This window comes from Pan paniscus, chromosome 1 (assembly GCF_029289425.2).
Source record: "Pan paniscus chromosome 1, NHGRI_mPanPan1-v2.0_pri, whole genome shotgun sequence".
Classification (NCBI taxonomy): Eukaryota; Metazoa; Chordata; class Mammalia; order Primates; family Hominidae; genus Pan; species Pan paniscus.
This window is the reverse complement of record NC_073249.2, coordinates 126940112-126955099: the sequence shown is the minus strand read 5'-3', so window position 1 is coordinate 126955099 and position 14988 is coordinate 126940112. Positions and strand designations below refer to the sequence as shown.

Genomic DNA, 14988 nt, shown 5'->3' with positions numbered 1-14988 from the left:
AGTAGAGATTTTATCTCTGTTTATTGCCTTAGTTTGTGAGCTCTAGCGGACCTCTGAGTAGATCATGAGGTCAGGATTATATCATATTCATTTTTGTCACCCTAGCAACCTGAACTGCCAGGAGGTGCTAAACTAAAGGTCATTGGTTTTTTTCCATAATGTTAAAAAAAAAAAACTTAAAAAATTAGTAGTAAGCACTTTAAAATTGGGAAGTGTTACGTGAAATTATGGTTATGTAGCTTCTCCCCCAAAATGATTAGATCTGGTAACCGGGTGTGGGCCAACCTTCCAGTGAGAGCCAAGTAGTTGCTGTCCCCTTTGGAACCTTTTCTTTCTGGTTTATCATCAGCCCCATTACTTCCTGGGCACCGGTATGTATAAGAGTTCCTAACACTTGCACTAAGTAAGTGTTTACATGAGAACATCAATATAGTTCTACACATTTCTTTTTTCTCAGTGTTTTCCTATCCAGCCCTCTCTGTGGGGGTGACTCCCACACTTACTCTTCCAGTCCAGTCCCTGAGCTCCTATATGACACATTGGCTGGGTATCTCAGCCTTAACATGGCCAAAATTAAAATCTGGGTTCCATCCCTTGCCCGCCACCCCTATGCTCCTCATCTCATTCAGTGGCTTCACCACCGCCTGGTTTTGGGGGCCAGAAGCCTTAGCGACATTCATGAATCCTTTCTCCCTAACCTTACATTCAGCCCATCAAATGATACTTCCTATCACCTCTCTCTCCAAAATATATCTTGAATCAGAGCGTTTCTGATATTCTCCATTAGTAGGAACCCAATCTGAGCCGTGGCCATATCTTCCATCTGGTCTCTCTGCTTCCATCTTGCCTCACTATAGTTCATTCTGCACTTGGCAGAGTAATTTTTGTAAAATGGAAATTTAATCGCATCTTACCTATAACTCACTTTCCTTTGCAACCAGAATAAAATCTAGACTCCTTATTATGTCATTTTCCTCCACTCTCCACATGGTTGAGTATGTTCTGTTTCAGTCCAGGGCCTTTGCACTTGCTGTCAGCCTTGCTTGGGGTGTTCTCTTTCCCCAGATCTTTGCATAACTAGGTCTCTCCCCTTAGTGAGCTCTCACTTTGGATCCTGGTTTAAGCAGCATCTCCATCACACTGCCCTGTTTTATTTTGTTCATAGCAGCTACAACCTGGAATATCTTGTTAAATAAGCAGGCTCATATGCATCTTTCCTCCATGAGAAGGTAGTCCGTGTGTTGTTGGATACTTTGACTTACTCACCCATGCGTCTTCAGGCCAAGAATAAGAGTTGGTCTTATTAGGAATTTGGCAAATATTTGTTGACAGACTAACCAAAGCTGATGTTAGTGTTAGCTTAGCTGTTCATCAGCTATGCCATCTTGCTTAAGTCATTTAACCTTTGGGACTCAGTGCTGTCATCTTCAAAATGAGAGTTAAATTAAGGGACACCAAAATTTTTTTCCGTTCAAGAACACTTATATATTAAGTATTTTGTTCCATTATTATTAATATTATTGAGAATATTATAACATTTAGAATTATGCATGCTTTCCATAAACACTTATTAAGAACTTACTGGGTGCTGGGGATATAAATGTAAATAAGAGAAAACTTCCTGCCTTCAAGAAGAGAATCAGTGTTCCCAGTTAGAGTGTTGTAAGTATCGGTGTCTTTTAGGGCTTTGGGTCACAAGATAGGCTGTAGGGGAAGGAGTCCAAGAGGAGGTTCTCACAGCAGTGGGCCTGCTGCAGTAATTCTGCACATAGGACGTTACCCCAGGAAAGGGGGATTGGTGTATCTCATTGTTTCCAAGTTTAATGACTCATCTCATGGCCTTAAGAAAATATATTCTTGGCCGGGCACGGTGGCCCACACCTATAACCTTAGCACTTTGGGAGGCCAAGGTGGGTGAATCACCTGAGGTCAGGAGTTCGAGACCAGCCTGGCCAACATGGTGAAACCTCATCTCTACTAAAAATGCAAAAAAAATTTAGCTGGGCATGGTGGCACGTGCCTGTAATCCCAGCTACTCGGGAGGCTGAGGCAGGAGAATCACTTGAACCTGGGAGGTGGAGGTTGCAGTGAGCCAGCATTGCGCCACAGCACTCCAGCCTGGGCAACAAGAGTGAAACTCCATCTCGGGGGGAAAAGGAAAGGCTGGGCACGTGGTGGCTCACGCCTGAGATACCAGCACTTTGGGAGGCCGAGGCAGCTGGATCACAAGGTCAGAAGTTCGAAACCAGCCTGGCCAATATGGTGGAACCCTGTCTTTACTAAAAATACAAAAATTAGCGGGCCTGGTGGCGGGCACCTGAGTCCCAGCTACTCGGGAGGCTGAGGCAGAAAAATCGCTTAAACCCCGGAGGCAGAGGTGGCAGTGAGCCAAGATCGTGCCACTGCACTCTAGCCTGGGCAACAGAGCGAGACTCCGTCTCAAAAAAAAAAAAACCCAAAAGAAAAGAAAATATATTCTCCAGTTAATCTTATCTGTAAAAAGGAAATGAGGCTAATAATGCATTCTAAGCCTTTTTTATTGAACTGGGATTTATTCTTTGAGAACAGCTTTCCACAAAGGGGAAGATAGTCATTTCTGCAGATAAGTACTTACTGGCTAGATGGGTTGGTTGAAGGGCTATGAGATGACCGCATTTTATAAGTACTTTCTGGTAATATTAATGATCTCTGCTTGAGAAGTGTCAGCTTTCTTAGACTAGCATTCCTGAAAGAACACGTGCTCCAGTGTACATGGCTGGCCCATGCCATCCTGTTCCCACTGAGCTGGGAGTTGATGCTCAGCCTTCTTCACTGTCCTGTCTCTTGGCTGAAGTGCCAGGGATTTCATCATTAAGTGAAATCTATTTTTTAACAGCATTTCTTCCTTGTAATGCTTATCATCATCTCAGTGAATGATGAGAACAAATGTTTTCTGCTCTGTGAGTTCCTAGAGCCATATAAAGAATCACAGCTTTTTAGATGAAAGTGCTACCTTCAGGGATGTTCTTAAAAGTAGTTTCCCAGAAGTTCTTCAACTTTGCATTATAGTTCCCTGTTCTTCTCAGACAGTTGGAGGCCACAGAGCTTTGGGTATACTTACAGTTTCCTTTTTCATAATTAATTGAAAGCCAGTCTCTGATATAGTCCACAAATAAAATCATTTTTAATTATTTCTAACCCTAATTAGAATCCTAATCATTTCTAATCTTTCTGATTATTTTTTATAATATTGGCCACCAGTTCCCACCCACAAGTCATGGGTGACTTGAGATGGTCTCTGTCACCCAGGCTGGAGTGCAGTGGTGTGATCATGGCTTACTGCAGCCTCGACCTCCTGGGCTCGAGTGATCCTCTGGACTCAGCCTCCTGAGTAGCTGGGACCACAGGCGTGTGCCACCAGCCTGGCTAATTTTTCAATTTTTTGTAGAGATGTGGTCTCTTTATGTTGTCCAGGCTGGTCTCAAACTCCTGGGTTCAAGCAGTCCTTCCATCTCAGTTCCCGAAAGTGCTGGGATTACAGATATGAGTCACTGTGCCTGGCCTAAATGTTTCTTTCAGTTGAAGTTTTTCTCAGCTAACTGCTGGCTCTGGGCAAGTTTCCTTTTCTGGTTTGGTTGCCAAAGAATATAATTCTACATGGAACTCAGTCTTATACTCACGTGATTTAAGTGAAAATCTTAGACAAGAAAGCTGTGAGTTCTAATTGCTCAAAAATCCTTGAACGAATCATTTGCTTTTCACTGGCATATTTGTGATTAAATTCTTAAATGGCCATCTCAATTTAAAGAATTCAAAACTTATATTTTATGAGTTTTAAAGTGTCAGCTCATCATAAAATAGTGATTTCCTGAATTATTTTTACTTGTCTATGGACTTACTAGCTATCTTATGTAGTATATTAAAAACGTTAGTTAGAATAGCAAAAAAAAATTTTCTAATGTTCCCAAATCACTGCTGAACTTTGTTGACTTTGAAAGAAAAAGGAGGCACAAGAAAACCCACCCACTGATAATATTGTTTATTAACCGCTGATTATTGCCAGGCACAATTCTAAGAACTTTATGTAAATATATCTCATTTAATTCCCATGACAAGGTTTTGAAATAGGTGCTGTTATCCCCATTTGCAAAGAGACAAAAGTGAGGCTCAAAGTGAAGTGACTTGCTGAGAGCCACACAAAGCCAAGATTATGATCCAGGCTGTTTTTCTAAAGTCTGCTGTATAGTATACTGCATTTATCCCAAATCAAGCTTATTAATTTACTGTTTATAAAAGGCATCATGGTTTCAACAATAGATTAACTTAGGTAAATAATATATGGGTAATCATTGTTCTATGTTAGTTTTTCTTTAGTTGTGGAAATAAGCATTTTAGACTAACTTGGACCTAAACAGGCTTTAAGGCTATTATGTAATGGGGATCTCCAAATCATTAGTTAGAACTTTTGACCCTTCCATTTTCAACTACTGATTTAAGTGGTCCTCAGTAGAAATGTACTGAATAGGAAGTTTTATCTTTCAGTTTTTTAACTCTCAGTCTGGATCTGTGTCAGCAGAGGGACTTTTCATCTGCTTATGTGACCTGGACTAGTGATCTCAGACATATTCAGGGCAATTATTGTTGAAAATCAGCCAAATTGTAGAAAAGTACCAATAGTCCTTTTATAGTGTAGATTGAAAGAAGTCACTTTTTAAAACTTTATTCTGATAAATCTTTTTTTTTTCAGACCATAGTCTTGAGTTTACTTATGAGGTCAATTGGAAATAAGAACACCATTTTACTGGGTCTAGGATTTCAAATATTACAGTTGGCATGGTATGGCTTTGGTTCAGAACCTTGGTAAGTATAAATATTTTAATGTTAATATTTTTAGTTTTGGTGTTAGCCCTTGTGTTTTTATTTGCTTCTCAACTGAGGGGTAGACTGTAATCTGTCTCATACTATGCTTTTTATCTTTCAAAATGTGTCTAATATAAGTCTGCCACTTGTATATTTATATGTTCTCCTAGAATGGCTTGAGGATTAAAAAGGTGACCTTTTATAGCTAAATGACAGGCTGAATTTTTGAATGAGATTATACAGCTTTTGAATCTTTAAGGAGCATTTAATCTAAATCAGTCCGTTACTAAAGGAAAAAGTATGTAATCCCATAGCAACAAGGCCCTGAAAGTTATTTACATTTTTTGTTTTTCTGGTCAGGAAAAAGAAAGTTGTATAACCAGTGATCATTACTGATAGCAAACCAGAAGTGAAAACAATCCAGTTATTTTGGTGCCAGCTTCATGCTGTGTCTCAGCTTTTCTGACCAGTCGGGTTTCCTGCAGGGGACTTGAGTAGTGACGCTTGTTGTCAGGCTGCCCACGTAGATAGTATTATTGTGCTCAGACATTACGGCACTGAACTCCATGGTTTGCACTAATATTTCAAACAACTGACTGCCTCGTCTCTGTTTGGACTTGGATATAAGCAAGCATCAAGAGGGTGATGATTTGTTCTCCAAACTAGCCTTTGCAAAGATGTGCTCACAATTGAAATTACCTAAAACATTGCTTTTAAACATGAAGCCAGGAACATCCAAGTTACTTGTTCTTTACAATTTAAGGATTAGATCAAATCAGCGATATCTTCACAAATCCATAAGAACTTTGTCAAAGACTTGTTGGCTTCATGTGTTTGGAAATATTTGATGATGTTTCGTCATCTATATTATACATTATCCTCAATATAACCTCTCAATTGCCTGTAGAAATAATACCCAGCACATTTTACAGTTTGGAACATGATATCCCGATTTTACGTTACACCCTCACAGCACTCTTGTGAATTAAGTTGCTGTCTTTGTATACAGGGTCAGATTGTTAAGCAACTTGCCCATAGTCACCTAGTAAGCAAGTTCAGTTCTCCTTTTCTCTACAGCCATTTCACAGTAAGAATTACTTAATTATGTAGTTTGACTTTCAGGTACAGTGGAGAAGAATTTACTGTTTTTGTTTTGCTGCTCTCCTTATAGGATGATGTGGGCTGCTGGGGCAGTAGCAGCCATGTCTAGCATCACCTTTCCTGCTGTCAGTGCTCTTGTTTCACGAACTGCTGATGCTGATCAACAGGGTGAGTTGATAGGAACTAGCGATAATTATTTAAAAGTACAGAATGTTCTAATCCTGTGTTCTGTCTCCTATGTACTGAAACATTAAGTATATCTTCAGGGTAGAGACTTTTAAAATTGCTTTTGATATAAACAGGAAAAGCAGATTCTAGGGTATTTATCCTTAGGTAGATACATATTCCCTTTTCTCTCACTTAGAATATGTGGCTTATCTGTTCTGTTCATAGAAAATTTACTGATGAGGCTGGGCATGGTGGCTCACACCTGTAATCCCAACACTTTGAGAGGCCGAGGCAGGCAGATTGCTTGAGTTCAGGAGTTGGAGACCAGCCTGGGCAACATGGGGAAACCCCATCACTAAAATGCAAAAATTAGCTGGGCAGGGTGGCACATGCCTGTAGTCCCAGTTACTTGGGAGGCTGAGGTTGGAGGATCACTTGAGTCTCAGAGGCGGAGGTTGCAGTGAGCCAAAATCAGGCCAGTGAACTCCAACCTGGGCGACACAGTGAGAGACCTTGAGAGACCTGTCTCAAAAAAATTTACTGATGAATGTTGGCCACAGAATATTAACTAAGCATTAAGTTTTTGCTGTGTTGTGCTAGACACCTTGTGGGATATATTCATAGACCTTTTATGAATGTTGTCCCAGCCACTTGGGAAGCTGAGGCAGGAGGATTACTTGAGCTCAAGAGTTTGAAGCTAGCTTAGGCAACACAGCAAGACTCCCATCTCTAATAAAAAAAAAGAGAAATCATATAGTTTCAGTCATCTGAAGATATGTAACACAGCAACATCTTTAATATCATATGCTCTTTTTTTTTTTTTGGTGGGAACATTTAATTCTTGGGATGCTAACAGATGATGAATACTTCTTTGAAAAGGATATGTTTTGTCTAGTCATAAGGATAAAAGGGGCACTGCAAAACAGTGGCAGTTGTCACTTGGTTGATAAATGAGGAAGGAAAGGCCTATGGCCAAAGCAAGTTGCATTTTAAATTAAAAGAGAGAAACAAAAATCAAATGCTGTAAAAACAGTGTTATTGGCCGGGCGCAGTGGCTCATGCCTGTAATCTCAGTGCTTTGGGAGGCCAAGGCTGGTGGATCACCTAAGGTCAGGAGTTCGAGATCAGCCTGGCCAACATGGTGAAACCCTGTCTCTACTAAAAAAATCAGCCAGGCGTGGTGGTGCACACCTGTAATCCCAGCTACTCGGGAGGCTGAGGCAGGAGAATCACTTGAACCCTGGAAGCGGAGTTTGCAGTGAGCCGAGATCGTGCCACTGCACTCCAGCCTGGGCAACAAGAGTGAAACTCCGTCTCAAAAAAAAAAGTGTGATTTTGGCTGGGCACAGTGGCTCAATGCCTGTAATCACAGCACTTTGGTAGGCTGAGGCAGGAGGATCACTTGAGTTGAGTTCAACACCACCCTAGGCAACAAAGTGAGACCCCATCTCTACAAAAAGTACAAAAATTAGCCAGGTATTTGAGCCCAGGAAGTTGAGGCTGCAGTGAGCCAAGTTTGCGCCACTGCACTCCCACCAGTTGACCCCCCCACTTTATTTTTGACTAAAAGGGGTCTTAAGTAGTTGCTTAGGGACAGATAAATTTTAACATTTGTAGTTGTGAAATTGTGACTGATTTTTAACCAGCCATGTTTTGAAGGCTGTAATCTAGGGAAATAAAGTGGTTTTGCCCACTTGTTTCTATGTGAGACCTATATATGGGTACATCAGAGCTCATGTTTGCATAGGACAGCTTACTACACTTTGTAGAGCTGATAGCTTCTAAATATTAATAGTTTTTAATGACATTGCTATAAATTGCTAGTGTCTGATAAGAATCTTGATTTTAGATTAAGTGATTTCATATTTGTACTGGTTCTAAGGTAGGGGAAAAAAACCAGGTAGTTTACTAAGTGATAATTTGTTTAAACAATGTAGGTGTCGTTCAAGGAATGATAACAGGAATTCGAGGATTATGCAATGGTCTGGGACCGGCCCTCTATGGATTCATTTTCTACATATTCCATGTGGAACTTAAAGAACTGCCAATAACAGGAACAGACTTGGGAACAAACACAAGCCCTCAGCACCACTTTGAACAGGTAATTCTCATTCAACATGATCAAATTGTATGGTTCATTTGGCTAGATTAAAGGCTACTGGTTTTTGGTCATGAAAGCTTTTATGTGAGATTCTATTTGAGATTGAATAAAATGCTTAAAAACCAGAGTTTAAGGGACTGTGTTCTTCTACATACCACCTTGTGAAAATTGGCTGTGCATATTTTTTTTCCACTTGAGAATGAAAAATTTTAAGTACCTAGTTTGTCAATGGCATATGTAACAAACCATTTCTCTTTACTACTAGTCTCTTTTGAAACTTTTCTAATATCACAGTTCTGTATGTTAACTAACTTTTCATACAAAAGGCAGGCTTATGGTAAATAACCTTTGTTCACTGTTTGCTATATTTCCCTCCTTTCAACTGAAAATTAATGCCAAACAGTGCTGATCATTTTGGCCAATATTAGCAGCTCATCAGTTTCCTGGCTTATTTAGCAGAGTTCTGTACTTATCTTCCAACCCACTAAGACTACTTTTAAATAAAAGAATGTTTGTGGGCTATACACAAAACTGGCAGTGCAAGCTTCTGCTAAGAATGAATGTAATTTTGGGCTAAAACAAAGGTCTGTTTTTCTTGGTAACCTGTGTTTTTCTCACTTCCAGTCACTTGAAATTATAATTACCTTCTTGAAACAAAGAAATGGTAATTTATTTTGCTACTATAGTAAATACTGTATGCTACCTGATTTTATTTTTTTTGTTTTTTGTTGTTTCTGAGACAGTCTCACTCTGTCACACAGGCTGGAATGCAGTGGCACAATCTTGGCTCTCTGCAACCTCTATCTCCCAAGTTCAAGCGATTCTTTTAACATCAGCCTCCCGGGTAGCTGGGATTACATGCATATGCCACCATGACCGGCTAATTTTTTTTGTATTTTTAGTAGAGACAAGGTTTCACCATGTTGGCCAGGCTGGTCTCGAACTCCTGACCTCAAGTGATCTGCCTGCCTCAGCCTCCCAAAGTGCTGGGATTACAGGCTTGAGCCAACACGTGCAGCCTGATTTTGAGATCTTTCTATAAACGTTTTCCCCTTGGACTAACAAGTTAATCATAGAATAGCTGTGTTCACATTTTGTGCTGAAAGTAATGATGTAATATTTTCGCATAGGCTATTTTGCCAGTTGTTATTCCCAGAATTTTATAGAGAATGTGATAGTATCTCTTTTCTCCTAAAAAGGGAATGCCTTTTATAATTATGGCTTTAATAAAGAGAAATTAGCTTGTAATTCATAAGTTAATACTAAAAGGTATGTAGTTTCTCCTTATGAGTAAAAGTATTTGTGTAAAAATCCTAATTACTTTATTCTTCCTCAGAATTCCATCATCCCTGGCCCTCCCTTCCTATTTGGAGCCTGTTCAGTACTGCTGGCTCTGCTTGTTGCCTTGTTTATTCCGGAACATACCAATTTAAGCTTAAGGTCCAGCAGTTGGAGAAAGCACTGTGGCAGTCACAGCCATCCTCATAATACACAAGCGCCAGGAGAGGCCAAAGAACCTTTACTCCAGGACACAAATGTGTGACGACTGAAATCAGGAAGATTTTTCTATCAGCACCCAGGTCTTAGTTTTCACCTCTAGTTCTGGATGTACATTCCATTTCCATCCACAGTGTACTTTAAGATTGTCTTAAGAAATGTATCTGCATGAACTCCGTGGGAACTAAAGGAAGTGGGAACTTAGAACCGGACAGTTTTCCAAAGATGTTACAATTTCTTTTGAAAAACCTTTTGTTTATTAGCACCAATTTCTTGCCACTAAGCTATTTGTTTTATTATACATCCTTTAATTAAAAACTATATATGTAACTTCTTAGATATTAGCAAATGTCTCTGCTACCATTTCCTTAAGGTGTTGAGCTTTAACTCTATGCTGACTCAGTGAGACAGAGTAGGTAGTATGGTTGTGGACCTATTTGTTTTAACATTGTAAAATTTTGAGTCAGATTTTAATATTGTAAAATCTTGGGTCAAATAATTCAAAGCCTTAATGCAGATGCACTAAAACAAAGAAATGGTAAATGAATTGTTTGCATTTAAAAAAAAAACTCTTAAGAAAACTACTAAATCTGAATCATGTTTTGAGCTTGTTTGCAGTACTTTTAAACATTATTCACTACTGTTTTTGAAGTGAGAAAGTATCAGCCATTTAGCATTTAAGTTGGGGTATTTAGAGCCTGTAGTCTAAATGCTGGCTCAAATTTATTCCCCAGCTACTTCTTATACCACTATTCTTTTAATGTTTGCATAATCATAAGCACCTCAACACTTGAATACATAATCTAAAAATTATATAGTAAAGCTGGTAGCCTTGAAAATGTCAATGTGATATCTATATGTAGATAAATATATATAGTGGCCTTTCAGGACTGTCACAGTAACACTTTATTTACAGAGCTAATGTTTGTCCTAAATTTTCAGGACCCTAGAGGAGAGCTTTATACAATTACCGATGTGAATTTCTCTAAAGTGTATATTTTTGTGTCCAGTTATATTATTTAAAAAAGTGTTACTTTGTAAAAATTGTATATAAAGTACTGTATAGTTTACACTGTTTTCATCTTGTGTGTGGTTATTGCTTAATGCTTTTTAAACTTGGAACACTCACTATGGTTAAATAAGGTTTAAAAGAAATGTAAATATTCTGTTAATAAAGTTAAATATTTTAATGATTTTTTTTTTAAAAAAAGTCTTGATCTGTGAGTTCCTACGGGGTCTGTTTTGGCTTTGTTACCATATTTTTACAGTAACAAATCAAAGCATTATTCATTCTTTCTTTGCATCCATTTCTTTTCCCTCACTAAAAAATGCTCTTCAAGGAAGACAAGAGGAAAGAAACAAAAATGCAGTATGCGTTTTGAAGTACTTGATTTTCAAAGTGTAGATGCTGCATAATAGTTTATTAACAAAGCTCAAAGTTTACAGAAATAACATTAAATGCAACACTTTTTGATTATTAACACATGTACAATTTTACACTGCAAAACAATTGCAACTAAAAGTTTAGGAGGTAAAGAATTAGCACACTTGGAAGTCTGTATACATTTAATACAAACAAATTTGCAAGATATCAGAATGATCTCTCCTGAAAATTCAACTTTCCTTGTGTATATATATGCAAAGAGATACCTATATTTTAAAAAAGAGAGCTACCTGTATGTCATGCATCCCATCCAAAACCTGTCACAATATTTTATATATATTACATAGTATTTACAACAAAGCCCCTTCCATAGTATTTACAACAAAGCTCCTTCCAAAATCACCAAGAGGCTTCTTTCCAGAATAGCAAGTGCTTTCAAGTTACTGTACCAAGTATTCTCACTAATACAGTAGTGTATCTAAATGGGGGAGGTGGGGGAGTATCAACTGCCTAATATTAGTTACTGAATTTTCAGATTAGATCCCTAGTTTAAAGACACTTGCAATTGCCAATAGTTTCAAGATACTGGCTTCGTTAAAAAAAAAAAAATTAGCAGATTCTTTCTTACCATGGGACTCAGTAATGTTATTACATCATTAATATCTTGAAATGTTTCTTCATCTGTGTAATAAAGTAGTTGAAAATAATTTTAAATTATCACATGAGCATTAGTACTTTATAAAAATTGATCTAGAAGACTCTTTAGAGAATGCTACCAGGTATTGTTTGTCAATAAGAAAACAAAATGAGGCCCTATGATTCTAGGTGAATTTTTAAAAAATTTTTCCCCAAGGAACAATTCTTAAAACTTTCAGTTACAGGGAAGAGAAGAAAATTGTACCTTCTAACAGTTATTTGTTTTGCCTAGTTTATTAACATTGAAATCAACCCAAGTTCTGATACTATAAAAATAAATGAATATTCATGATATAGTAGATTTAGTAGTAGTACCAAGTTTTAAAAGTCCACTGATACAGATTTAACTGCATAATAAAACTACAAATTGAGAAAAACTAGATGAGTATAAACATTTAGGAAGCACTGAAGTTTTAAAAACTTGTCAGCTCAAATGACTAAAGCACTTTAATCTGGTCACATAAAAACTGTCCAAATTATTTTAAGTATATCAAATTTATTTGATTCATCACTAGCAAATTTAAATGCTTCAAGGAAAATATGCTATGAAGGCTTAATTCATTTCAGTTATTTAAGGTAAATTTAGGACTTTTCCCTTTAAATGTCATCAATAATATATCTCGAAGTAATCATTTTCCCTCCTAATTTTCAGGTGTTGAATTTAAAAGTTTTACCAATGAAAGTGATAAAATGAATTAGTATTCTTTGGTTGCATACTATGAGGTTATGAGCAGGTTTTAGTTTACCCAGATTTTTAATATGATCAGAATCTCCCTCATAAGGATCAACTCTTTCCTTAGAACTGAATTTCTAAAGAATAGCTTAATAAAATTCATATTATTCTATAAAACGCCATGTTCACAAACCAAAAAATGTCATTTACTCACAATCTTTACCAATCCCCAAGTACAAATTTGTTCCTATATTATAAACTGCCATAAAAGATAGCAGTACTTAAAGTATCCAGTCTTTAACAGCTCAAGTAAAATTTGAAACTTGCTATTTGAGGATCTGGTTTGTGTTGACATAATTTTTTAAGCACCTGAGTTTCTAAAATACCAATAAAAAGTAAAACATGACACTAGAATTAACTGTTTGGTAACTGCCCAGGGAAATAGGCTGAAGACGCAGAGGGGAGCGCTGTGGGTTTGGAAGATGTATGTAATGCTCCTAAAGTGCCATCTCTCTGATGGTCTGCAAATGAGGACAAAAAAAGGTTACTGGTATTCATTAAGTCTTCATACATTACATTTAATTCAACTATAAAGTACAAAAATCCAGAAATCCCTGCTTACCTGAATTACTAAATAGGTTCTGGCTGAGTCCGCGTAAAGGAATGCTATCTTCCCTTTTCTTCAGGTATTTGGATTCCAACCCTACATTTTCACCACTTAAAAAGAAAATGGTAATAACTTATTTAACAAAGTCTTTATTAACTTTGAAGGTTTATCTCATATGTATACATATATATAAGATAATGTAACTAAGTTCTATTTATAGCTTAGCTTTGTTCAGAACACATTCTTCACTGGTTTCTTAAGCAAATGGTAATTTTATACATAAACCAAAGTATCCTCAGTAAAGAGTAGATTATAATAAAATTTTAAGAGCTGGGATAAGGATGGTGGGAAAAATGAAAATTCTACAAGTGCTATAAAAATTTAAATGCACATAAGTGATACATGACAGAAAAATACATGCCTTGAGAGTAACACTATTAATTTCTAACTCATATTTAAAATAATATTTCTTTTTCCTTTGACCAAAAGCTCTTCGAAATTTTCTAGTGCTTCAAAGTAGTCATGATCAAGTATTAATACACATTACACAACAATAAATTCTGATCAAATTAATACAAATGAGAAAATCTGGGGGAGAAAGAAGGGCATTTCTGTGTTTCCCCTTTCTACTACCACTGCCATCCTTTCTAAATACATCCAGTGTTATCGGTTTCCCTAGTATTACTTGTAATAAGAAGTTAAAGGCTCTTGCAAAACAATGAGAATAAATCAATCCTTAAAATTAAATGATGGTTGCTCTTGACCCAATTTTCAGAAATAAGTGGGTGAACAGACTTTTTTTCTATTTTATTTTTTTCTTTAAAGTTTGATACCTGGTGCCACTTTTTGCTAGCTGACAAAAGAACCAGAAAAAACTCAAAATCACTGAACAGTCCTAATTTTATGGACAGATGGATATGTTTGACTTCATACTACAAATACGATTGTCATATTTTCTGCTAGTAAAATTGCTCTGTCTATAATGATTTGATTTTTTTTTTTTTTTTTTTGAGACAGGTTCTCGTTTTGAGGCCCAGTTTGGAGTGCAGTGATGTGACTGATCATAGCTTACTACAGACTCCAACTCCCAGGCTCAAGTGATCCCTCAGCCTCCCAAGCAGCTGGGACTACAAGCATGTACCACCATGTCTGGCTTTTTTTTTTTGTTTTTTTTCCTTTTGAGGCAGGGCCCCACTCTATCACCCAGGCTGGAGTGCAGTGGCAGGATCATGGCTCACTGCAGTCTTGACCTCCCAGACTCAAGTGATCCTCCTGCCTCAGCCTCCCATGTAGCTGGGACTACAGGTGTATGTCACTATGCCTGGCCTATGATGAATTAAATATATCAAACATTATGATATTCTACCATTAACAGGAATTCAAGGTGCTCTCCCTTGTGAACAAGTGAATTTTGATCTTTTTTAAAAAATGGAGGCTCACAAATATTAACTTTTTTACATTATTTTTTCTATTTATTTTATTTGAGACAGAGTCTTGCTCCTATCGCCCAGGCTGGAGCACAGTGGTGCAATATCAGCTCACTGCAACTTCTTGCCTCCTGGGTTGAAGCGATTCTCATGCTTCAGCCTCCTGAGTAACTGAGATTACACGTGCCCACCACGCCCGGCTAATTTTTGTATTTTTCGTAGAGATGGAGTTTCACCATGTTGGCCAGGCTGGTCTTGAACTCCCGGCCTCAAGTGATCCACCCACCTTGGCCTCCCAAAGTGTTGGGATTGCAGGCATGAGCCACTGTGACCAGCCACAAACATTTTAATTATTTTAACACATCATGATCCAATGAATAAAAGCTAGAGAGCTGGGGATAAGAACCCTCTTTGAGCTATGTTAGTAATTTAGTTTGTAATGTAGAACTGGGATAGTGATAGCTCATGATAATGAGTATCAGCAGACAGGCCTTA

General features: G+C 37.6%; 2 protein-coding genes across 5 annotated transcripts in view; one reads left to right on the top strand and one right to left on the bottom strand.

Moving 5' to 3' along the window:
- MFSD14A (major facilitator superfamily domain containing 14A) overlaps positions 1–10783 on the top strand; it is a 44927-nt gene extending 34144 nt beyond the window's left edge. For both annotated transcript variants that reach the window (XM_003808469.6, XM_034931929.3), the window contains exons 9-12: positions 4727–4839; positions 6011–6108; positions 8046–8209; positions 9546–10783. In XM_003808469.6, the coding sequence (XP_003808517.1) occupies positions 4727–4839; positions 6011–6108; positions 8046–8209; positions 9546–9752 (582 nt within the window). In that variant the 3' untranslated portion in view covers positions 9753–10783. The remainder of the gene's footprint in view (positions 1–4726; positions 4840–6010; positions 6109–8045; positions 8210–9545) is intronic.
- A 310-nt stretch (positions 10784–11093) lies between these two features.
- Positions 11094–14988, bottom strand: part of SASS6 (SAS-6 centriolar assembly protein) — a 49119-nt gene continuing 45224 nt past the window's right edge. For all 3 annotated transcript variants that reach the window (XM_003808468.5, XM_063599785.1, XM_063599782.1), the window contains 2 exons: positions 13082–13176; positions 11094–12980 (listed from right to left, as the gene is read on the bottom strand). In XM_003808468.5, coding sequence (XP_003808516.1) covers positions 12874–12980; positions 13082–13176 — 202 coding nt within the window. In that variant the 3' untranslated portion in view covers positions 11094–12873. The remainder of the gene's footprint in view (positions 12981–13081; positions 13177–14988) is intronic.